The 26,757-nt window shown below is 47.5% G+C and overlaps 1 protein-coding gene across 1 annotated transcript in view; it reads right to left on the bottom strand.

The window, feature by feature from the left end:
• The window catches only part of CALB1 (calbindin 1), a 122,676-nt gene that overhangs the window by 56,765 nt on the left and 39,154 nt on the right, over positions 1-26,757 (bottom strand). Inside the window, exon 4 of the mRNA XM_075353102.1 lies at positions 10,513-10,593. Within this exon, the coding sequence (XP_075209217.1) occupies positions 10,513-10,593 (81 nt within the window). The remainder of the gene's footprint in view (positions 1-10,512; positions 10,594-26,757) is intronic.

Genomic DNA, 26,757 nt, shown 5'->3' with positions numbered 1-26,757 from the left:
TAAGAATTACCAGTAAATGAAATGGCATTTCTAACCACAACCTGTCAAGTTTAGTATTTTTTCCTCCAGAAATTGGTGTAAATTATAGGAAAATCAATAATAGTTGACAGTCATTTCTGTTTGTGATGCACAGACAGCTCACGACAACACACAATGTTTCCAATACTTAAAGGGAATCTGTCAGCAGGTTTTTGCTATGTAATCTGAAGACAGCAGGAGATACAGGCTGATACACAGAGTTCAGCTATGTGTCATTTATTACCCTGTTTTATCACCTGGGATTATTATTGCCTGGACTATGCTAGTCTGACCATGCCCCTCCCTTTCTGATAAGTAGCTCACTATCTATAGACATTGTACATAGAGAGCCTGGTGTGGGTGGGGGCAGAATTCTCAGTTATGCTTCATGACTTAAAGGGAACCTGTCATCAGAAATTGAGCTTTAAACCTAAAAGATTCCCCCTCTGAAGCTCTTGGGCTGCATTCTAGCAAGGTTCCTGTACTTTTGTGGCCCCTTTTAAACCAAATTAAACACTTTATAAAGTTGTACCTTTTTGCCTGCAATTCTTGTAAATCGTCCAGGTGGGCGGGCCGTCTGGTGTCGGTTACTGTCCCTCCTTCTGGTTTACGCCGTCCCCCATTGCTTCATTTCATAGATCAGGACGCCGCCCACAGCGCCCGAGGTCCCGTGCACGCCAGGACTGCTGGTGACGTGGTCGCAGGCACGATATTATGGGCGGCGCTGTGAATGCATTACAAGTGCCCGCCCATAATACCGTGGCCGCGCTCTCCCCTTTGCCTCCTGCGTTCTGCGCAAGCGCTGGCCAAATGATCCGACGTCACCTTTCCCATCTTGCCCTGCAGCAGGAAATAGATGGGAGGAGCGGATCAGGCCACCACAGGTTACGAGGAGACGCTTGCGCAGAACGCAGGAGGCAAAGGGGAAAGTGCGGTCACGAGGTTATGGGCGGCACTTGCTGATGACACTCACAGCGCCGCCCATAACCTCGTGCCCGCGCAAAGCATCACCAGTGGTCACACGTGCACACAGTGCACGGCACCGCTACAGTCGCAAAGCGCATGTGCGGGACAACGGGCACCCAGGGGCGGCGTCCTGAGGTTTAAAATTCAGCGTTCGGGGGCGGCGTAAATCGGCAGGAGGACAGCAACGGACGCCAGGCAGCCCGCCCCCATGGACAATTTTAAAAATTTGCATACGAAAAGGTACAAGTTTATAAAGTATTTATTTTAGTATAAAAGGGGCCACAAAAACTATAGGAAGCTTGCTAGAATGCAGCCCAGGAGCTGCAGAGGGGGGAACTTTTAGGTTTACAGGTAAATTTCTGATGACAGGTTCCCTTTAATCTAAAAACTCTGAATGTGTCACAACCGCTGCACCCTAAATTGCCGGTCTCCTAGCCTCACCTTCAACATGTGACGGCATTCTTGACTATGGGCACATGCTTGTACCCACAGAGGAGGAAGCTAAAATGCAGTCAGGGATCTGAATGGTGGTACTCGAGGAGCAGTCGAGGATCAATAAGTGACTTTACTTTATTCTTTATTCGTAGATTATTCTGAGATGTTATTTTAAAACATAAAAAGCAGTGGAGAACATAATGATAATTCCAATCTAATCTATAGAATGTGATGGGCTGAAGCATGGTCACTGTGAAGACTGGGAAGAGATACATTTGTTACAGAGGTTTCTTATCTATAATAGTGCTTATTATAATGAAAGCCTTTCTATAGAATTTATGTGGATCAAGTGATTTAAACATTTCTCTACAGAAAGCTTTGTGAAATGAACACCTTACAGCTTACAATGAAATACTAAGTATTCAAAAGAAAAATTTAAACAGGCAAGATTTGGAAAAAGATATTTTAAGACAAGTCCCATTTTACTTAGCCATAGCAAAAGAGACAAAAAAAACCAGAGGTGTATATAAAAAAATATTGCAAACCTCATCTACTATTATTTACAATGCTTCAGTATAGCAAGACATTTTGGACAATTGTAGCTTTCAACTTTGTGGAAACAGTTCAGGGAAGGCTTTTCTCTGCTCAAAGCACAGCCCATAAAGATATAGTTGGGTTAGCTTGGGGAGGAAGAACATGACCGGACGCACAGAGCCCTGACTATTATACACCTTTGGAATGAGCTAGAATGGAGACTGTGACCCAGTCCCCCTCATCCAACATCAGAGTCTCACAAATGTTCTTCTGGATACGTGCATAAAAATTTGAAAAAACACATTCCAAAATTTTGTAGAAATCCTTTCCAGAAGGGTAGAATCCATTATAGCTGCAAAGGGACCAACTGTCATGAGTTGGTCCTGGGGAGACCTCTGGGGAGTCTTAGGGGTACTTTGCACATTGCGGCATCGCTAGCGTCGGCTAGCGATGCCGAGCGCGATAGCGCCCGCCCCTGTCGCACATGCGATATGTGGTGATTGCTGCCGTAGCGAACATTATCGCTACGGTAGCATCACACGCACATACCTGCTCGGCGACGTTGCTGTGACCGCTGAACTATCCCTCCTTCAAGGGGGAGGTGCGTTCGGCGTCACAGCGACGTCACCGCGACGTCACACAGCGGCCGGCCAATAGAAGCGGAGGGGCGGAGATGAGCGGGACATAACATCCCGCCCACCTTCTCCCTTCCGCATTACCGTCGGGATGCAGGTAAGGAGATGTTTGTTTACACACAGCGATGTGTGCTGCCACAGGAGCGACAAACAACATCATACCTGCAGTCAACCCGACATTATGAAAATGACCGACACTACACAGATCACCAATTTTCAACGCTTTTGCCATCGTTTATCGGGGCATCTAGGATTTACACGTTGTGATGACGTTACCGGCGCCGGATGTGCGTCACTAACGACGTGACCCCGACGATATTTCGGATGCAATGCCGCAACGTGTAAAGTACCCCTTAGACAAGAAGGTCACAATGCCTTATTATGTGCAGGTTTACAACTTTTATTTGAGTGAATCTACTTTCCTTTAGTGCTGTAGGGGTTAAGTATTCATTTCTATCTGGCTGTACTTTGTAGCCTTAATCTCAGGTGCAGCTCTTTTGTGACCACTCCCCTTTACTTTAAAAAGTCACAAGTCTCACCATCTGATGCCGGTTCTCATTCTATGCTGACCACTTTAGAAGGATCCTGTCTCTGGAGTTTTTATATAGTACAAATAAAGTATACCAACATTTACCATCCTGAATGATGCTCTTATGGGCTCTGTGGAGTGAATGGAGTCTGATCGATACAGAATACTGTATATTGCAAACATAGGACTCATACTTAATATGTACAAAGCCTAAGGGGGTTGTCTAGTTTGACAATTGATTTTTAAAAACTGAACTGAACAATAAGCTGATCATGTCTTTTCTGCTACAAGGACCCCCAGCAATTAGCCAAAAATGGTGAAAACGTTTGGCAGCAATTTTACTGCATCACCATCCAGTGGACAATAAAAATCATTACAAAGTTCCCACCAAAAATGGATTCTCAATATAATAGGCTGGGTGCTCCAGGGTGAGACGTGACTTTTGTATCCATCCCTCTGTTGCCTCAAAATTCCTTAAAGGGTTGTTCTCATCATTTGTCTTCACGAGTGCACCGACTTCTGCATCGGAGGAGCGCCGGAGCACCGAGGCTAGTGTGGTCATCTTCACAACAGAACTTGCAAGTTCTAATGCAAGGAGCGGGTAAGTGCTGAGCTCCTTAACTAATAGATCGGCCACCGCTGCAGTCTATCACCACAACAAGTAAACAAGAACATTAAGAATTCCTCTATTATGAAAAGTAAGTTGCAAAGTTGTATTTTTCAACAAGTACTTTGCGATTGTAATAAGTTAGGATGATGAAAAGAACCCTTTAATACAGTAGTTAAAAATGGTTTTTTTTTGTTTTTTTTTTATTATAGACTGAATTTATCCTTCAGTATTTTATGACAGCTTTTTATTTCATGATCTCACCTCATAGATGAAATAACTCAACAGTAATACTCAATAAAACTAAACGTAATTTACAAAATATGTTGAAGTTCGGCACCAGCTTGAATCATCACTGCTGCCCTATTTCCCTGAAAATAAGATCTATCCCAAAAATAAGCCATAGTAAAGATTTTTGGGTCTTTTTTGGGTATGCTTAGAATATAATATAAGCGCTGCTCCAAAAATAGGCCCTAGTTGTAGTTCCAAAAGAAGTGTCCAAGTAGCTAAAAAGTTAAAGAATACAGCAGGACTTTTCATCAAAGAAAGCAGACACCCCATAAAGAAAGCAGACACTCCCGCTCCCAAAAAAAATTGCACTAACCAAACACCAAACAATTACAGTTGGCAAGTACCGACGGTGGATGGGCTCTCACACAGAGATCTGTGTCGCTGTCTAGTTGTGGCGCCCCTGACCTGGTCAGGCACCACTGAGTACTGCACCCATGCTGGGGACAGTACAACACAGGTAATCCAGAAGGCTGACCGGGGTGTGGAACACAGGCGCATAGTGATCAGGTCTCACACATGTACCCATGAGAGGACCCCTGGGGATCCCAGGAGGGGGCAAGCCTTCACCTTCACTGGAATAGTGGAGGGGGTAGAGCCTCCATCTCCTCTCAAGGGGTGTGGTGGAGAGTCTGGTTGCTAGGTGGCGTAGGCAAGAACAGGAGAGGAGGGGCAGTGAGTCAGTTAGAGCAGAACTCCATAGGGCTCAGTGAGGAGCAGACCTGTGGGGCTGTTGCTGTCTAACAGCGCCCGCGCAGTGGCTACAGACGGGGGAGAACGGTCAACTAGGAGTGCTGCCTGAAAGCCAGCTTCAGCTAGAGAGTGCACGGAGTGGGAAGTAAGGAGACTGCTAGAGAGCACCAGGCCCAACCGGGCGGCAGATCCCGAAGCGAAGATAGATCCAGCTTTCTTCTGCTAAACCTGCCGGTGTGGGGCTCTCAAAGCCCACACCACATCACCACAAAAGCCGCAGCCACGTAACCGCAGTTAGGGCCCATAGGTCATAGGAGGCAAGAGGCTGGAGTGGCCTGGTCCGGGGAACAAGCATACGGCGAACGAAGGGGAGAGAGGCTGCAGCATCTTCCCTGGGTGACCCCCATAGGGACTCAAAGTCGGGGTCACCCCAAACCACCAAGGGCTAAGGAAGGCGAGTCAGTAGTCACCCTCATAAAGTCAGCCTGAAGGATACCTGGTTCCCACCTGGTTCATCTCAGCTACGCCCGGGTTACTCACCCTGCCACCTGAAGTGAGTAAAAACCCTGAAAGACATCCTGCCTGTGTGGTCATTCTGCGACTTGTGGTACTACAAACTTACACAGGGCCCTGGGGCTTGCCTCACTCTCAGGAGGCTACTACATCTAACTGCACACACCATCAGCCCCAGGCGACCCTCAACCTGCAGTGGCGGTCCCTACTGGCCGCAATACTGAGAGTGGCGTCACGATCAAAACCGAAGATTTCCTACCTGTGACCAGCACCAGCTACGTGGAGTCCCTGAAGGTATGCACCGACACAGCACCGGCGGGGCTTCACATCTGGCGTCACGAACAGGATAAGGACTAGACCTGTTCAGACAGGTGACTATGTGCCTGGGCGGTCCGCTTGAAAAATTGGAAGCGCCGCCATATTGCCACCATGAAAAGCGCGCTGAAAAACAACAGCAGCCCGCGCTGGAAGAAGTTACCGCCCACGAAGAGGTGTGGCTACCCAGAGATCCCCTGCAGAGTTCTGACCTTGCCGGCTGTGAGAGCGGAAGCGTCGAGAGACGGCGCAGCAGAAGAGAAGCCAGCAGCTTGTTAGAGAAAATGGAGTCCAGACGCGGATACCCAGAACCAGGCACTGCTGCCTGGTGGTGCCGAGAGCTTGCCATCTTCTGCGACCGGCTGGAGGCTGGGATTGTGCGACAGCTTAGGGAAGAACGCACGGAGCTCCTGGAGATGGCTGCGGCGGTGCGGACCTACGAGGAGGGAGCCGCGCGACGCATGTCAGACCGAGCGGCGACGACGCAGACCCCGATGCTGCCACAGATGGGTGAGTCGAGTGATGCCCCGGCCAGCACAAGTGCCCCGACCCCTGCTGCCACGCCCGCGGTCCCGGAAGAGGCGCCCGGCGCGGCGCCACCGAACCAGGCCGCAGCCACGCTAGAAGCGGCCCGCCAAGCCCAGGCCGCTGGAGCGATGCCCCGCCTGTCCCGCAGGGCTCCGACCACCACGGCAGTGCTCATCCGTGCTGCAGGTGTGACGCTGACCCAGGCTGCCACCCTGCTAAACCCGGTCCGCCAAGACCCCAACGCAGCAGCGACGCTCGTCCGCGCCGCAAGTGACATGCTGAACCAGGCCGCAGCCCCGCCGGGTGCGGCCCGCCAAGCTCCGATCGATGCAGCGACGTCTAGCCCAGCCTGCACAGAGCCCCCTGCAACAGCGACACTGATTCAGGCCGCCGCCATGCCGGGCGCGGCCCGCCAAGACCAGGCCGCCGCCATGCCGGGCGCGGCCCGCCAAGACCAGGCCGCCGCCATGCCGGGCGCGGCCCGCCAAGACCAGGCCGCCGCCATACAGGGCGCGGCCCGCCAAGAGATTGCATCACTATTTTCCCCGGCCTGCAAGGCCAGAGCAGACACCGCTCCCCAGTCCACCGAGGTCCCTGCTAGGAAGACCCTGATAGGAGAGGACCCCGAATACTGGAAGCTGAAGGCTGACCTAGAGGCCCAGTTCCCACAAGAGATGGTGGATCGGTACCTGCTCCCTCCGTATACCCCCAAGGAGATTCAGACAACCCCTGCAGCTGCGCCAGAGAGTCCACCGCCCAGACCAGCTGAAGAAAGCCCATCCCCAGCACTGCCACCAAAGGAGTGCAGCGAAGAACTAAGGGGGAGAGGAGACCATGAAGCAGAAGGGCTGACTCCGACGCCAACCGCAGCAGACCCCTACCCAGAGCCGGAGATGCTGCCCTATTCACGCTGGGATGAGGAAGATCTGACCCCGTCTGCTGACGAAGATCAGCCCAAAGACCTCACCTGGGAGCCTGCAAGCATGAACCCAGCCCGCAAGACAAGGCGCAGCAGAACAAAGCGTCCTCCAACACCACAGTCTCCAGAGCAGAGGGAGGTCACAGCCAGAGACCTGGAGGAGAAAAGGTGCCTAAGAAGGTCCCAAGCCCAGGCTAGAGGACCCCTTTACAGAGGAATAGTAGAAGACTTCAACCTGAAAAGCGGATACGGCTTCATTGTAGTAAAAGGAATAAAAGAGGGCATATTTGTAAATCGAAGAGATGTTCAAGCCCACCTGCCCAGAGGACATTCAGGCAGAAATCTGAAAGTTGGGGACTTAGTACAGTTCACCTTACATCAAGGAGAAAGGGGCTACTATGCCTTAGACGTAGCACCATGCCCAAGACAAGAAAGACAAGAAAGACAAGAAAGACAAGAAAGACAAGAAAGACAAGAAAGAAAAGACAGAGATAAAGAAACAGATACAGAAAAAGAAACAGACGAAGACCAAGAAAGGAAAGATAAAGATCCTACAGATGCAACAACCACAGACAAAGATCCTACAGATGAGACAACCACGGACGACGACGGAGAGCAAGAAAGTCACAGGTGCCAGTGCCCAACATGCCCACGCCCTGGTGAAAAAGAGGAGTAAAGTAAAGGAAAGTAAGAAGTTACTGTTTTGACCAGTTTTGACAAGTTTTGTTTGCAACGTTTAAGAAATGCGCCCACAAAAACTATTGTGAGAAATAAACTTTAAGGCTATGAACTTGCTATAGCCACAAACTCTCGCAGTGTAAATAGTTACACCAGTGGCACCACCACCAGGGCCAGCCTGTTTAGGGGCTTGGCTCGTCTGCAACCAGGGGGGGCCCGTCCGTAGAAAAGGGCCTTGGCTCACCTGCGACCAGAGAGCACGCCTGTTTATGGGGCCTTGGCTCACCACCACAAAGAGGGTACCTGGTCAGCACCAACTGTGGAGGCCGCCTCTGCATCCTGCCAGAAGAGGCTGACGGCGCGGATCCACCAGGCCAGGTATACCCTGAAACCACCAGCCCATGAAAGCCGCCTCTACATCCTGCCAGAAGTGGCTGAAGTCGCGGCCAACGGGAGAGGAAGATTGGAGGAAAGGTCTGGGGAAGTAGATGGCCCAGATCTGGTTACCAAAAGGACCGGTGACCTGCCTCCTGAGAGGGTTTTGGGTGGGTTAACGGACTTGTGGGTGGAGGGTGGTGATGTCTGATACCTGGTGCTTTTAAATGTTTTACATGTTTTAATGTTTTATGCATTTTAAAATGTTGTCTTGCAGCCCGAGGACGTGCTGGTGATAACTAAGGGGGAATGTGGCGCCCCTGACCTGGTCAGGCACCACTGAGTACTGCACCCATGCTGGGGACAGTACAACACAGGTAATCCAGAAGGCTGACCGGGGTGTGGAACACAGGCGCATAGTGATCAGGTCTCACACATGTACCCATGAGAGGACCCCTGGGGATCCCAGGAGGGGGCAAGCCTTCACCTTCACTGGAATAGTGGAGGGGGTAGAGCCTACATCTCCTCTCAAGGGGTGTGGTGGAGAGTCTGGTTGCTAGGTGGCGTAGGCAAGAACAGGAGAGGAGGGGCAGTGAGTCAGTTAGAGCAGAACTCCATAGGGCTCAGTGAGGAGCAGACCTGTGGGGCTGTTGCTGTCTAACAGCGCCCGCGCAGTGGCTACAGACGGGGGAGAACGGTCAACTAGGAGTGCTGCCTGAAAGCCAGCTTCAGCTAGAGAGTGCACGGAGTGGGAAGTAAGGAGACTGCTAGAGAGCACCAGGCCCAACCGGGCGGCAGATCCCGAAGCGAAGATAGATCCAGCTTTCTTCTGCTAAACCTGCCGGTGTGGGGCTCTCAAAGCCCACACCACATCACCACAAAAGCCGCAGCCACGTAACCGCAGTTAGGGCCCATAGGTCATAGGAGGCAAGAGGCTGGAGTGGCCTGGTCCGGGGAACAAGCATACGGCGAACGAAGGGGAGAGAGGCTGCAGCATCTTCCCTGGGTGACCCCCATAGGGACTCAAAGTCGGGGTCACCCCAAACCACCAAGGGCTAAGGAAGGCGAGTCAGTAGTCACCCTCATAAAGTCAGCCTGAAGGATACCTGGTTCCCACCTGGTTCATCTCAGCTACGCCCGGGTTACTCACCCTGCCACCTGAAGTGAGTAAAAACCCTGAAAGACATCCTGCCTGTGTGGTCATTCTGCGACTTGTGGTACTACAAACTTACACAGGGCCCTGGGGCTTGCCTCACTCTCAGGAGGCTACTACATCTAACTGCACACACCATCAGCCCCAGGCGACCCTCAACCTGCAGTGGCGGTCCCTACTGGCCGCAATACTGAGAGTGGCGTCACGATCAAAACCGAAGATTTCCTACCTGTGACCAGCACCAGCTACGTGGAGTCCCTGAAGGTATGCACCGACACAGCACCGGCGGGGCTTCACATAGTCTTTCGCCATTCCAGCTACATTGTACTGCAGCTCTCACAGATTGGGTACCAGTATCACTTTGTGTGAGTGATACTGCTTCCAGTTACCAGGGGGAGTCAACCACTGTAGAACGCAGGGGGGCCTGACAGTGATGCAGATTTGTATGTGAGAGCCCACTCACTTGCCAACTCTAATTGTTTGGGGTCTGGTAAGTGTGATTCCTTTAGTGGGTGTCTGCTTTCTTTTGAGGGTACACTTAGCAGTACATGGAGAATCATAAGCAGTTAATTGAAACCTTTGTAAATATCGTATATACCAGTGGTTCCCAAACTCCAGTCCTCACGACCCCCAACAGGTCATGTTTTCAGGATTTCCTTAATATAGCACAGGTGATGCCTTGATAATGATTCCATCATCTGTTCAATAGTAAGGAAATCCTGAAAACATGACTTGTTGGGGGCCATGAGGACTGGAATTTGGAAAACACTGGTATATACCCACCACTATAGGACTGGTTTTGCATCACGAGAATTGCAAATCATATAAGAAAATGTGCATCTAAACCAGTAATAGGATTAACACAACATGCTGATGTTCTAGAATCAGATGTAATTATTATAATTTTGAACTTTTGTTCAAGAATAATTATGTATTGTTGTTTGTGGGAAAATATAAGTCATCCCCTGAAAATAAGCCCTAGCCCATCTTTTGGAGCAAAAAATAGTAAGACCCTGTCTTTTTGGGGAGACACTGGGCAGGTCAGCAGGAGTCAGGCTATGTTCACATCTGTATTCGAGGTTGGGTTAGCCGCCTCTGACTCCAATTCTGTTGGTTTTGATTGAAAAAATGAAGGACACCACGCCAGAACCCAACATCACTGGGTCCATTGAACCTCATGTGATGGATCTGATTTCTGTTTAGGATAAAACCATGTGAACAGAGTCTAGAAGGACCCCATCCCCATAGGCAGTAGGTTTCCTTAATATTAGTGACCCCCATAGCTGATCTGAATATCAGATTGAAGGTTTCTATGTTCTTCCATACCTGCATGAACTCCTCGCTTGACTTCACCTGCTCTCTAAAGAACAACAAGAAATTCTCCTCGGTCGGCAAGATCTGGGCGAGCTGAAAGAAGAAGGCAGATAACGGAAATGAGATGCATTTATTACCAGAGAGCTTTCATCTGCAGATATACATTGTGCACATAAAGGACTGCATGAGAGCGCATAAATCTGCTCGGCTATGGATGAATGTATCTTCCTAGTCACTGTCCCTTATCATTAACTCTAGAAGCTCCAGAACAGAAAACGCTGAATTCACATTTAGGCTTCATGTTATAATGATCGCAAAACGGGAACTTTCCATAAATCTGGCGGTCTCCTCTCAGCCTAATCTGCCGTACTGAGATCTCATACTTGGTATTTGGATCTGTAACATCAGAGATTCTAAAAAAGGAAGCCACAACACCAATGTGTAGAAAACAGTTGGGAATGACTGTGCTGTATCTAGAAATTGGTGGATTTTTGAGACACTGGCTTTAATAGGACCCCGTGTATATGTTCTTCAGGTTGGAGCAAAAAAGAAGGGGAATCCCTCCCAGTTTGATTGGAGCACTGGTATCTCATGCTCATTGATGACCAAGTTCATGAGACTGATGAAGGCAGCAAAGTGCAGCGCTTTACGCTCCCCAGCAATCCTACAGACAATGCAGCCACCACTCCAGTCTATAGTAAATCAACCTCATGATCTTCATTATCTTGGCAGCTCAGTGGCTCGATGGTTAGCACTGTATAGTGGGCATTTTGGTGGTTCCGTGGTTGGCACTGTACAGTGGGCAGCTCAGTAGCTCAATGGTTAGCACTGTACAGTGGGCAGCTTGGTGGCTCAGTGGTTGGCACTGTACAGTGGACAGCTTGGTGGCTCAATGGTTAGCACTGTACAGTGGACAGCTCAGTGGTTGGCACTGTACAGTGGACAGCTTGGTGGCTCAATGGTTAGCACTGTACAGTGGGCAGCTTGGTGGCTCAGTGGTTGGCACTGTACAGTGGACAGCTTAGTGGCTCAATGGTTAGCACTGTACAGTGGGCAGCTCAGTGGCTCAATGGTTAGCACTGTACAGTGGGCAGCTTGGTGGCTCAGTGGTTGGCACTGTACAGTGGGCAGTTTAGTGGCTCGATGGTTAGCACTGTACAGTGGGCGTCTTGGTGGCTCAGTGGTTGGCACTGTACAGTGGGCAGCTTAGTGGCTCGATGGTTAGCACTGTACAGTGGGCAGCTTGGTGGTTCAGTGGTTGGCACTGTACAGTGGGCAGCTCAGTGGCTCGATGGTTAGCACTGTACAGTGGGCAGCTTGGAGGTTCAGTGGTTGGCACTGTACAGTGGGCAGTTTGGTGGCTCAATGGTTAGCACTGTACAGTGGACAGCTCGGTGACTCAGTGGTTGGCACTGTACAGTGGGCAGCTCAGTAGCTCAGTGGTTGGCACTGCATAGTGGGCAGCAAGGTGGCTCAATAGTTAGCACTGTACAATGGGTAGCACGGTGGCTCAGTGGTTGGCACTGTACATGTGGCAGCTTGGTGGTTCAGTGGTTGGCACTGAGAGTGGGCAGCTCAGTGGCTCAGTTGTTGGCATTGTACAGTGGGCAACTCGATGGCTCAGTGGTTGGCTCTCTACAGTGGGTAGCTCGGTGGCTCAGTGGTTGGCTCTGTACAGAGCGCAGCTAGGTGGTTTAGTGGCTGGCACTGTTGCTTTGAAGCGCTGTTCAAATCCCACCAATGAAAACATCTGCAAGGAGTTTGTATGTCCTGCGTGGGTTTCCTCCCACACTCAAAAAGACCTACTGATAGAATTAGGATTGTGAGCCCCAATGGGTACAGTGATGATAATCTCTGTAGAGCGCTGCGGAATATGATGGCAATGCAGAACAAATAAAAAATAATATTACCAGATCTTTGGTTTATTGAAAGAACATCCAAAAATGACTTGATTGCACTGCGTGAAGCTAGAACACAAGATGCAGTTGTCCCAAAATCAGAGCATAAAAAGCTGCAAAGTCCTTTAGTGTCCCCTCAAGAGACTAAAGTTGGGAACAATATTTTAGCCACTTTTTGGTTTTCTCTGTATGTGGGAAAGTTCAGTGACAACTGTAGCTAAACTTTACCACTGAGGGTATAATTAACCATGTTTATCATACAGGCCAACCCCTGCAGCAGTGGTCATAGTAGCCATATTGGACTTGCCCCCCTGACATTCCAGAAGGGGCTACAACATCACTGAGTGTCAAAAAGTTCAGAGAAAAGGGCGACTCAAGGACCTCAGATGCTGTATAACAATGGGAATCCGCTTTGTCATATGAGATGTCAGAGAGTTGAGAAATGTCGCCCATGTGAGCCGATTTATGACACACTTTGGGACTTAGAAAGATAAAGACAACACATGGTTTGTGCAATAAAGGGAAACATTACTAAGTGAATTTATTAGGACGATGCAACTAATGAGTCTTTTCAGAGAGTGGAATGACATCTGTTCTCTGATTTCCCTTCTACCTGTGCATATTTTAGGGAGGTTGTGAAATACAAAAGCTTTCACAGTTCACATAACTGAGAATGAATTTAAAATCCCTGTTTCCGAACATCTGGCCGCTTTCCTGGCTGTGCAATTATACTTTATACTGCTGATGATGTGCAAGTGAAACACAAACTGCAGTCACATCTCCGAACATCCATCTCAACGCTCAATTGCCCAAGGGGCGACCGAGAGGTTACGGCCATTTCTACCTGCTATAAGGCTCCTGATTGACAGGAGGACCCATTTAAAGAATGGAATTCCACAGAAGACAAGAAAACTAGCCCCCCTTAAAATATTGGTGGCCAGCAAAAAGAGGCAACGAGAAAGCAGAGATTTTAGCTGAATAATTCTCGAAATAGTTACACATGCCGCCCTTGTAATGGTGGGGCATGGATAACAGACAGACGGAGGAGAGAAATACGGGTGTAACCCGAGCTAGAAACCACAAATCCAGAAATATTATTAAATCCGTTTTTTATTTTCACAGGTCAACGCGTTTCAGAGATATATCCATCTCCTCATCAGGACAAACCAAAGGAATCACATATCCTATATTGTAATACATCATGGATAACAGACAGTCATGTGGTTTCGGGCCATATAAGGTCACAGTGTTTGGCCGCACAATATGCTCCCTGACTTGCCATTGTTCCTGCTGTCAGTAATCATTGGTATAAGTAGCTTTCCTGCTGTATTCATCTCTCTCCCTTTTGGACCCAGCAGGAACTCAACTTCCATGCAGCTGCTGACATCAGAATTCTCTTGGTGCTTATATACTGTTCTTTCCTTTGGACTGTTGCTGGTGATATTCTTCAGTTTATTCAAGCCCTGGGTGCAAGCAGGTGGCTTTTACTCCTCTGTGGTATCATTGCAGAAACCTGTGCTGAACTTCTACCTAAGTCATCTGCAGATAAGTTGTTCATGCATTTTCCACGTGTGTCTCCTCCTGTCATCTATAGTGGTTAGTGGGATTGATGAAGAGCTCATCCCTTCCGTTCCCTATTTTATTTAGGGCCTAGCACTAGGGATACTTAGGGTCAGGTATCCGGATCGGCACACAGATGCGGAACCTATCTAGGGTGGTGAGGGACCCCAGGGACCAGTAGTAGGTTTAGTCAGGGGTCACCACCTTCCCTTTACCTAGACACAGGGTTTCCTTTCCCTTACGCCATGCGTTTGGTACTTTCCCGCGTTTACCTAGCGTGACAGCTCTACTATTGCCCAAATATTGATCGAGACATCTCCAGAACCATCATTGTGGTGGTCTAAGGGATCCTCTTGTCTTGTCCAGAAGTGATGTAGAAGTGTACCATCCATGTACACTTAAGAGCTGCAGCCAATCTCTGGCCTCAGAGCGTGTTCAGTGACTGGCTGCAGTGGTCAGTGGTCATGGCTGGGCACATGGCTGACACGTCATCACTGCTGGCCAGATCAAGAAGACACACTGTCTCGAAGGACTTACAATTTGGATTAGCATAAAATTATAGAATGCAGTGAACATGATTCCTGGAGTTATATGACCCAACAGAAATGTGGGACATGTCAATATTATTATAGATAAGCAATTACAGAATTCTTCAGTTGTTTTTTTTATTTTTTTTATTTGACTTTCTTACAAAAGATCCAGAATGGGTCGACAATAAATTAAAAAGCATTAAAATAAAATGTAAGTAAAAAAAAAAACATAACCGCCATTATATATATATATATATATATATATATACACACACATATATACATTGCCTACTGTCCTGCCAGTCCATACTAATTGGTATAGCTATGACATCCCAGCTGAGGTACGTAGACCGCTGCAGTCTGTCAATTTGTGTATTTCATTTTACAGTGAAACAAAGATATTTACGAATATTAAAAAATAAGTTTGCCAAGACCACGCTTCCCAAAGGCGTAACAACAACACCATTGCTGTGTGTTACTGATTCATTTGGGAGGGGTACTAAGAAGGGCAGTACTGTTACACACCTGCTTCGGGTCTGAGTTCTGCTTCCTTCACCCCAGTCCACTAAACATTCTTGTTCTCTACGTCAAGCTTTGAAAGTAGCCTGGCATGCTCCTATCTAATTAGATTCCTATCCCTATATAAGGCCCACCAAGACACACACCTACTGTATGTCTTGGAATTAAGATTTTTTAGTTTGTCTGTGTACGACGACCTATCTTTGGTTTCCAGCATGTCTACTGTATGCCTGCAGCTTCCAGTACCTCTGCTATCTGTTTCCGGTCTTCCAGGATCTCTGCTACCTGTCTGCATTCTCCAGAAAATGTTCTACCTGTCTGCAATCTCCAGAAGCTCTGCTAAATGTCTGTAGTCTCCAGAATTTCTCCTGTGTTCCTTCAGCTTCCAGTATCTCTGATTCTTTTCCTGGTTTTCAATGACTTCTACTACTTGTCTACAGGGAAACTCCTGTCTGCCTGCAACTTCCAGTACTTTTGCTACCTATTTCCGGTCTTTTAGGACATCCTTTTTCTGTCTGTGGATTCCAGTACTTTTACTACTTGTTTCCAGTCTTCCAGAACCTCTGCCACCTGTTTGCAGTCTCCAGGACCTCTGCTACCTGTCTGCAGTCTCCAGAATCTTTGCTACCTGTCTGCAGTCTCCAAGACCTTGGCTACCTGTCTGCAGTCTCCATATCCTCTGCTGCCTGTCTGCAGTCTCCAAGACCTCTGCTACCTGTCTGTGGTCTCCAGAACCTCTGCTACCTGTCTGCAGTCTCCAGGTCCTCTGCTACCTGTCTGCGGTCTCCAGGTCCTCTGCTACCTGTCTGCGGTCTCCAGGTCCTCTGTTACCTGTCTGCGGTCTCCAGGTCTTCTGCGGTCTGTTATCTTCCAGGACCTCTGCTACCTGTATGTGGTTTCTAGTCACAATGCCTATTTTGTGCATGTCTCAACTGCCTGCTGCACTGACATCTGTGGCTAGTGTGCCCGTCCTGATCCAATACATCCATTGAGCCTAATAGCTTTATTAAATTATGTTATATTATCATAAAGGCTTCTTTTCATAACAATGGCCAAGAAATCCTTATCGATCTCTCTCAATAACCACATAGATCTCATTGATTCCAATGTTCTGGTATTTTCATTTTTTTGCTAGTCTTATACAATTTTGGGTCTATTGCATTATACTAAGAAACAAATTTAGAATGTAGAAATTGATACATGAAGAGTGTTGGGGACAATGCAACGCGGCCAGACAAGATTTAATTATTTTAGACTGATGAAAAGGCAATGTTAGACCGTTCGCTGCCAACGAATAAAAGGCCAATATCTGTAGAAATGTTGATCTGTTGTTGTTTTTTTTCGCATATTATTGGCTGCTGTAGTTGAAAAGTTGACCATACTGACCAACAGATCTACGACTCATTAATGGACGCTCAGACCAGGCCATAAAATATGGCAGAGATTAATCTTTGTCATTGTTGCCCAAAAAATGGCTGACTGATTATTCTTCCGTTTGGACGTTTTAAGTCACTAGAGGAAATCCCTACAAGGTCTTCGTTATCGTTATCATCATCATCAGAGACTCGTGGCTGAGTGACATTGGTTTTGCAAATAATGTATTTGAATAAAATACTACTAGGGCGCAGGAAGATAATCCAGTGTGACAAGGCTGATTTCCAAAAATATTTGTATAAACTGAATGAACGTAGGAAATTTGCATAACTGCTTTAGAGGAAAATATTAGAACTATATTACAGGGTAACACTCAGTAGAGCTCTGTATATAGACAGCAGAGCAGGGAACTTCTATGCAATGATAACATTCGGTCTAGTGTAAAAAGAGGTTGCAAATAAGATGTCTGCAGCGGTCTCACGCTTTTTCTGTCCTGTAAAATTGCTCAAAATGGGATGTGGCTCTGTACAGTGTTTGGTGAGGAGCAACTTGAGTGTAAAGGCCACCAAACGCAGACTAATATTGGCTGAACGAGCCAATAGCGATGGCTTTGGCCAACCACCTAAAGCAAGGGTCCCAAACCTGTGGTTCAGGAGCCACATGTGGCTTGCGAACCAATGATGCGTGTCTCATGGTTGTCTGCCACCAGGGCTAGCAAATGAACAGCAGGTCTCCATGGAAATTTGCGATTAGCTCCACACAGAAGAATAGATCTAAATGGGATAAAGTAGAACCTCTGGATCTTGGTATACTTCCTTGGTGTGATTTCTGTGGAAGAGCTTTGGCTTTCATTTTAAGGGTAATGAGAGCTCTGAGTACCACTACGGTCAGGGTGGCTGGGGCGGTATGTGGCTCATGACCCTCTATCAGAGTTGAATGAGGCTCACAATCCTTTTTCAAAGCTGAATGTGGCTCTCAAGGTCAGAAAGGTTGGGGACCTCTGGTATGAAGTGTAGGGGGTGCTAGTCGACTTATCACTTGAGGGGAGGTGTTGATTGAGCATGTTTAATTTCGCTGCTGATTGCATTCTTCTCTTGGAGAAAAGTTGCCGGCTGACATGTCAACCAACGGCCTTCGGCGGGCTTTGCACGTTGCGACATCGCAAGCCGATGCTGCAATGTCGCACGCGATAGTCCCCGCCCCTGTCGCAGGTACGATATCTTGTGATAGCTGGCATAGCGATAATTATCGCTACGCCAGCTTCACATGCACTCACCTGCCCTGCGACCGTCGCTCTGACCGGCGACCCGCCTCCTTCCTAAGGGGACGGGTCGTGCGGCGTCACAGCGACGTCACACGGCAGGCGGCCAATGGTGGCGGAGGGGCGGAGATGAGCAGGATGTAAACATCCCGCCCACCTCCTTCCTTCCGTATAGCCGCTGGCGGCAGGTAAGGAGATGTTCCTCGTTCCTGCGGCTTCACACACAGCAATGTGTGCTGCCGCAGGAACGAGGAACTACAACGTACCTGTCGCTGCACTGGCATTATGGAAATGTCGGAGCCTGCACCGATGATACGATAACAACGCTTTTGCGCTCGTTCATTGTATCATCTAGGATTTACACACTACGAATCGCAAGTGACGCCGGATGTGCGTCACTTTCGATTTGACCCCACCGACATCGCACCTGCGATGTTGTAGTGTGCAAAGCCGCCCTTCTAATAAAGTACACAGGAGCAGTTGGCCAAGTGAACGCTCCTGTGTATGGGAGAGTCGTCTGATGTACATGGCCGGCTTTAGGCACAGAGCCCTGACCTTGAAACTCTATGACATGACTGATAACCTTCTTATCCAAAACCAGTGTCTGACCATTTTGGATAAGGAGAATATGGAAGCTATGGTTTTTGGCTAAATGGACACAAATTCCCATAGACACACTGCGGAATCTTATGGAAACCCTTCTCAGATGTGTGGAAGCTTCAATGGCCAACAAAAAGGTCTAACCATTCATTTATGTGCAGTGTTTCTAAATAAAATGCTTGGTATTACTTTGGAGACGGTTGTAGTTCCCGTGTTGGACGGTCATTCTAGCAGCTTTATTGCTACCAGTTGTCAAGTAAAGTGGTGACTGCAACCTCAGATGATATTGCAGTCAAGACTTTCTTTTGGGAAAGCAAGGGTGAAGACCAAGGACTTTGCAGCTCAATATAGCCTATGCCAAGAATATTGCCGTTTTCAAGTCTACATCACTAGAGAAAATATAAGAGGTATTTTTAAAAGCAGGAATAACTATCCTTGTATAAAAAAATCCAGGTATTGAATAGAATTTTAAAACAGGTGAGACCTAGCTGTTATAAACCAAAGTCAAGATGCTAGAACTGAGAATATATGACAGTTTAAAAGAAAATCTGTCAGCAGGTTTTTGTTACCTAATCTGAGAGCAGTATGATGTAGGCACAGAGACCCTGAATCCAACGATGTATCACTTAGATTACTGACTGCAGCCGCTCTGATATAACCTGAGGTTTTAGATTTAGCAATGCAACAGAGCTGTGGGAGAAGGCCCTGCCCACACCAGGCTCTCAATAGAGATTGAACATTGACAGCGAGGTCAATCAGAGGAGTGGATGTGTCGGACAACATGGCAGAAGCCACCTAGTCACAGCAATGTAATCACAATGTGACTAAGCCTTTAGGTTAAGTAAACAACAGCATGGAACCTGATAAGAAGAGCACAGTTCATTTTTACTTTTCAACCCCTACAGCATGCTGACTTCAGCTCACATAGCTAAAACCTGCTGACAGATTTGCTTTAAGCAAGTCAAAATACTTCCACAAAGATCGTGGCCCATCAATCCCAATTACACATAAAGGCAGTCATCCAATTAATCACCATTAATCACCACTGGTTTTGATTTTCCTAACTATATACTCTAATTTATAATTCTCTTCACATCCATTTATTTCAACTCCACGTAAGGCAGAGGTCTCAAACGCGGTCCGCGAGCCGCATGTGGCCCCTGAGGCTGCTTTTTGTGGCCCGCAGTCCCCGTGATGATCGCAGGTCTATGCTGTGAGCTGGCAACGGCAGGCACAGTACAGTTGAATCATTTGCGGTGACACGCAGGGGTGCTGTCTGCACTACACCAATGGATGACGCGGCCAATCAGATGCAGGAGGTGATGTCGCTGTATGATGTCACCTCCTTGCATTTGATTGGCTGGCTTCAGCCATTGGTATAGTGCTCAGAGCTCCTCTGCGCAGCACTGCAAATGATTCAACTGTACCTGCCGGCGCCGGCATCCAGCATAGAGCTGCGATCGTCACGGAGTCTGCAGGCTGCAAACACCTGGTATATGCCCACGATCAGGAGCTGCTGTGTCCTGGACACAGCGGGTCCTGACTGCGGGGCCATGAGTCTCCTCCTCAGGAGAATACAGGAGACTGCAGCTGTTCATGCTAACGATCTGGGTTCGGACCGATGCGGTCTCCTCGCTGTATTCTGAGGACGAAAGACACTTGCGACTCTGAAAGCCGCACCGCAGGTAAGTGTTTGCTGCGGGCCGCACACAAACAGTGGATGGGATTTCTAGAAATCCCCTCCACTCTACTTGCACTGTACAACTCAGCACTTTGGACGCAGCTGAAACACTGATCAGCACGCAGCCCTGAGGGAACGGGAGGAAAGGTGAGAAGAATTTTGTTGTTCTTTTGGCGTTTCTGAAGAGCGCCATAATAGGGAACGAGGATGAGGGCTCAAGGATGGGCAGAATACTAGAAGGATGGGCAGAATACTAGAAGGATGGGCAGAATACTAGAAGGATGGGCAGAATACTAGAAGGATGGGCAGACTACTACAAGGATGGGCATAATACTACAAGGATGGGCATAATACTACAAGGATGGGCACAATACTACAAAGATGGGCAGAATACTACAAGAATGGGCAGAATACTACAAGGATGGGCAGAATACTACTGGGCAGAATACTACAAGGATAGGCACAATACTACAAGGATGGACACAATACTACAAGGATGGGCACAGTACTACAAGTCACAAGGATAGACAATACTACAAGGATGGGCACAATACTTCAAGGATGGGCAGAATACTACAGGGCACAAGGATGAGCACAATACTACATGGCACAAGTATGGATAATACTACAAGGATGGGCACAATACTACAGGGCACAAGGATGGGGGACATTACTACAGGGCACAAAGATGGGCACATTACTCAGGGTACAAGAAAGGGGCACATTACTATAGGGCACAAGGATGGGAAACATTACTACAGGGGACAAGATGGGGACATAACTACAGAGCACAAGGATGGGGGACATTGCTACAGGACATAAGGATATTCATATTATACAGGACACAAGGGGGACATTGCTAGAGGATGGGGGACATTACTACAAGATGATGGCTAAGATGACTGTATGATGCTGCTAATTGTAAAATAATATTAGAAGAAGGGGATAAAATGTAAAAAAAAATATTGAAGATAAAGTATTAATTTTTTGCCATTAAAAATGATTTTATATATATATATATATATATATATATATATATATATATATATATATACACACACACACACACACACAGTATGTATGGATGTATATATATATATATATATATATATATATATATATATATATATACATACACACACACGTAACTAAACAAAAAAGTGCAGGTTTGTTATAATCTAGCAAAAAATGTTCAAAATAGTGATCCAAAGGTATATAGAAAAAAAACATAGAATCATTAAAAATGTCACTTTGTCATACAAAGAATGCGGCCCCCCTCAATTTTTTTTATTCTATGTGCGTCCCATTCCCCCAGCTGAGTTTCAAGTTTGAGACCCCTGACGTAAGGCATTAATGGAAGGAACATCAAAAAACTAATTTGGAAAACTCCCATTCTTCTGAGTTTCTGTAGCATTTGTATTTTTGCCTTTATCTAGATTATCGTCATAAAGTAATTTGCATGTGAGGTCTTTCCTAGCCCAGCAGATGTGTGAAGCTGGGGTCAGACACAATAGTTTAATTATTTTTTTCCCTTAAGTGGTATAAGAGCTAATAATGGTCTGAATCACCTCTTATACTCCAGAGTAAATGGCAGATTTATGACCTCATTTCTTGATACTCTACTTTTCCTGTCCCCAGCTACTCGTCATTAATGGCCAAATCTGTGCTCCTCTTCCAACAGAATGGAAGGTTAGATTCTGTCTGCCTCGGAGCAATACACAAATCACCTGCGGCTATTTCCAGGGTCCTCGCAAGTCACTTTCCCTGAAAACTGAGATTTTTTTTTTTTTCAAGCACTGCATCTAATGATAGATTTTAATGAGACATCAACAGGTTGATACATTATATATTCACTCTTACTATGTATCTATGAATGTGAAATAGGGTATAAAATAAACATTTTTAGAGATAGTGTCCACCGTCTGCATGGAAAGTGTGCTGGAGAAGGATGGGGGAATATAGAGGAGTCATTATGGAGATCGTCTGAATGAAGAAATAGCGAGATCTAATGAGGCCACGCGACTAATAAGAGGATTAAAGGGTTTCTACACGTCTGGGGACATTTTATTTTCGGAAATGCTTGAATTTGGGGCTAAAAATCATTGTTGCAATTCAATTATATTGAAAATGTTGCCCTGTTTGATTTTTACAGACCTTTTGTTTCCTACACATTTAAAGGGGTTGTCCATTACTTTAAGATTATTGGCCTAGCCTTAGGAAAGGTCATCAATGTCTGATTGGTGGGGGTGCGAATCCAATGCCAATCAGCTGTGGCCAGTGTTGGCGGCCGGTGCGGCTCAGATTTGGCGCTACATAGTGTAGTGCCGTCAACTCTATAGTGACCGCGGATGGGTATTGCACATTTGTCTACTATTCAAATTAATAGGAGGTGTATGTACAGTACCCATCCGTGGCCACTATTCCAATGAAGGAGCTGGGCAGCTCTGCAACTGAACAGTTCTAGCTGCAACCAACACCAGGAGCAGCAGATTGGCAAGACAAGGGTGCTGGGTGTCACAGCCTCACCGATCAGACATTGATGACCTAACGTAAAGCTCAGATTTGGGGCCACACATTGCAGATGTGTCAATTCTACAGTGGCTGCGGATGAGTATTGCACATTTGTCTACTATTCAAATCTATAGGAGGTGTATGTGCAGTACCCATCCGCGGCCACTATTCCGATGAAGGAGCTGGGCAGCTCCCCAACTGAGCCGTTCCAGCTGCCCACAACACCAGGAACAGCAGATTGGCAAGGGTGCCGGGTGTCACACCGTCACCGATCAGACATTGATCACCTATCGTAAGGCTCAGATTTGGAGCTACACAACGCAGCTCTGTCAACTCAACAGTGGTCACGGATGGTTATTGTACATCTGTCCACTATTCAAATCAATAAGAAGCAAATGTGCAGTACCCATACAATGACACTATTCCGGCAAAGGAGCTGTGCAGCTCCCCAACTGAGCAGTTCTAGCCGCCATCAACACCAGGGACAGCAGATCGGCAAGGGTGCCGGGTGTCACACCGTCACCGATCAGACATTGATGACCTATCGTAAGGCTAAACCATCAGTATTAAAGTAGCGGACCACCTCTTTAACTTTGCTGTGGTCTATGGTCATAGAGAGGAGCTCAGAAAAAGACAGATAAGAGTTATAAAGTCTCTATTGGACCGTCACTGTCGGAGGAACTCAATGGTGGATTCTCAGTTGGAGCACTCTACAGCCAGCAATAGGTAGATCATCTCAGAGGCTAAAATGGTGCTACATTTATAACAAAACAGTAATACATAAATTTACATAACAAAAAAAAATGTTCCAAAAAGTGAACAATTTAGCTTTGTATGCATGCATTTGAGTTTCTTTAAAAATATTGCACTTTTTGCTGTCCATTGTCTCTGCGTTGTACTGTCCTCTGCTGGCTTCTGTTTACATGCTCATTGCTCATCAGCATGGTCTGTATTAAATGGGAATGTCTTGCATAATATTCTAGGGACCCCTTTATCATACAAAGTGTCCAGTGACCCAAATCCCCATCTACAGCACATGGAATATTCTCACGACCCAAATGTAACTGAGAACACGGGTGACCAATGCTTGTAATGTCCTGGTGGCCATATTGCTAACTGAAATCCTAAAGCCCTCAGAACGTTTTTGACGAGTTTAAGGATATGGACACTTTTTATTAAAATGCATACATTTTGGAATACATTTTTTCTTTACAATTAGATTTTATTAAAAAAAATATTGCACAGTTCACTTTTACTGGCTCTAGGTTTCCCTGCACATTGCTAGTTGTAGAATGAGTTAACTGAGAATATGTCAGTGAGCTCATGCAAAATCGCCCAAAATATTAGTAAGACAAAAGGATAAAAGGACAAAAAAAGCCATATAAGTTTTATAATAATTTTCTGTATATGTTTGCCTGTATATAAGACATAGCCAAGGTTCAGATAAGTGCTGATTTCTGTCGACAAGTAATCTCCGTGTGGCACCCCTGAAGCTCTGGTCGCCACAGGATACTGCACCTCAGTTAAGGTGCGGTATCCATCTCAGGCAAGGCGGGGTTAATCACCGGGGTTCCACATTTACACTTTACATACAGCTTAGGAGCCTTCTCACAGGGTGAGATGGCTCAGGGTAGGCAAGGGGATGGCCATCACAATGCATGGGATTTCCCCGGTCACTGAAGCCAGCCACCTGGGGGACGGGGTACACTTATGGGGAAGAAGTAGGCGCAACACACTCACATAAGACAGACAATTCTGGACCATAGTTCTGACAAGACACCTCTGGAACTCTTGAACTTTACTAGGCCCGGGGCTTGAAACGGGAGCTCAGTCCAGGTTCCTAACTGCTGAAGGGGGACATCCTAAGAAAAGTACACTCTCTCTCCAAACACCGGTGGTGGCCCCTCACTTGCTTGGGATTGACCAGAGCCCACAACGGCAGAGACCAGCACCTTGGTGCAGATTTAAATCAGTGAGTAAAAGAACCTGGAACCGCAGTTGCCGACTCAGACTCAGATTAGCGATGCCGTCACCCCGCGCTCCGGCGCTTCCAAGAGACTGCTAACCACCCGTCATCCCACCGGGGCCCACTCTGCCTGTGGGGAGCTACACCATCCCGGCTGTCATAACACCCGCCCCGGTGAGAAATTCCGCAGCGGCGGCTACTCCCTGGCCGCATACCACAGGTGGCGTCACAACAAACTCTCCCAATCACCCCACTTTCCCTTCATTTGCTGCATGCCTCCGGGCAACGGAAACGGGCTAGGCCACCCTTGACATCGCCTGACCTGACCCGTGACTGCCTGGCAATGAGTAAGTTAACCACCTGCCCTGTGGGGTGCTGTATTCGTATGTCCCATGCAGCTCAGTGTGCTTGTCCACAAAGCAAACGGGTGCGGGAGCCGCCTGCTATTTCCATGTTCCAGTCTGGTTCTTAAATCAGACCAGATTAGCACGTTGTATTTTTTTTCCACGTGGGCTTGATGTCTGAGATATTTTCCCCACACTGAACCCCACCTGAAGATATGGCTGACCCATAAAGTTCAGCACTAGTCTGAACATAGCCTAAAAGGCCCCGTCACACACAGCGATATCGCTAGCGAGCGTAGCCGCCCCCATCGTTTGTGCGTCACGGGCAAATCCCTGCCCGTGGTGCACAATATCGTTCAGAGCCGTCACACGGGCTTACATGCCTAGCAACGTCACTGTTGCCGGCGAACAGCCTCCTTTCTAAGGGGGCGGTTCGTGCGGCGTCACAGCGGTGTCACTAAGCGGCCGCCCAATAGAAGCGGAGGGGTGGAGATGAGCGGGACGTAACATCCCACCCACCTCCTTCCTTCCACATTGCTGGCAGCCGCAGGTAAGCTGCAGTTAGTCGTTCATGAGGTGTCACACGTAGCGATGTGTGCTGCCTCGGGAACGACAAACAACCTGCGAGATCAACAATCAACGCTTTTTTGAAAAAGGAACGACGTGTCAACGATGGACGATAAGGTGAGTATTTTCCATCGTTAACGGTCGTTCCTTGCTGTCAAACGCAACGACGTCGCTAACGATGCCGGATGTGCGTCACGGAATCCGTGACCCCAGCGATATATCGTTAGATATGTCGTTGCGTGTAACGGGGCCTTAACTCCCCAGCTCCTCTAGATGTTGAGGCATTAATCTCACCTCCATTCTTTCCACGGTTTTCCTTATGTTCTTCCTTGAAGGACAGTGGCAAATCAAAGCATGATCGAGCTACACAAGAGATTTATTATAAGGTTTCAAGAAGTTTATATTAAGAAGTTCTAATCAAAGGACCACTTCATAGACACCTTATTTTTCAATAATAGAGTATATTACAAGTAAACCATTGCCATTGTTTCAAAAATTCCCAATTTGAGATTTTGCTGAAGACAGAGACATCTTTTTTCAGAATTCTAATAAGAACAGAGAAAAGGTGATTTCTTGTAGAACGCAGCATCCCAGAAAGACCCGAACTACATAATCCGCTTCAATTTAAAGCTTCAATAACCAAGGTCTGTGAGGTAAAAATGGATTTCTGCACTTACTTAACTATTTACTTCTTGGGACCCAACTTATTATTCATGATGTTTTTAAGTCACTTTTCTTTTTGACTTGTGGTAGTCGCTGATAAGCTTTGCGCTAAACTGTCCAAAATGGCGCATGCAGTTTATTCAATTTTTTAGAAAAAGCAAAAAATGCTTTTCATTGTCTTTAAAAAGGAAGTTTCACCAAATTTTTGAAGCTGAAGTGGACACACAATGTAATAGACGGTAACATCCAAGTGGACATTTCAAGGGAGACTTCACTTGGGTGTGTGTGTCGCGGGCGGGGGGGTGCGCTGCGCTCACCACGCTCGGGTCCGGCGCTGCTGCTGCTGCTCGGTGGCTCGAGCGATGGGCCGGATCTGGGGACTCGAGTGGCGATCCTCGCCCGTGAGTGAAAGGGGTGGTTTGTCGGTGTTTGGGATGTCGGTTTGTGACGCCACCCACGGTGTGTGGTGAGGTTGAGGCACCACCGCTGCTCTGTATGGGGATCCCGGGAGCGATGGCAGGGAGCAGCTGAGATGTTTCTCTCCCCTCCGTGGATCGGGGGATTTTGGTAGTCCCGGGGCCCGGAGTTGTTGTCTGTTTGGTGGGTTGCGGGGCCTGGCCAGGTGCAGGGTCGCGGGGCAGCGCAGTGCCAGACGGCACGGTGGTACTTACTCAGCCAGTAACGCACACTGAGTCTCTGGTAAAACAAACGGCTGGATGGACGAGTCCCACAGATGGCTGCGACGGTCACTCCCGGTAGGTTGCTGGTCTCCCTGCACCAGTA

The sequence above is a fragment of the Anomaloglossus baeobatrachus genome, chromosome 6, assembly GCF_048569485.1.
Source record: "Anomaloglossus baeobatrachus isolate aAnoBae1 chromosome 6, aAnoBae1.hap1, whole genome shotgun sequence".
Classification (NCBI taxonomy): domain Eukaryota; kingdom Metazoa; phylum Chordata; class Amphibia; order Anura; family Aromobatidae; genus Anomaloglossus; species Anomaloglossus baeobatrachus.
Note: the sequence above shows the minus strand (reverse complement) of the source record. Positions and strands in the feature narration are given on the sequence as shown.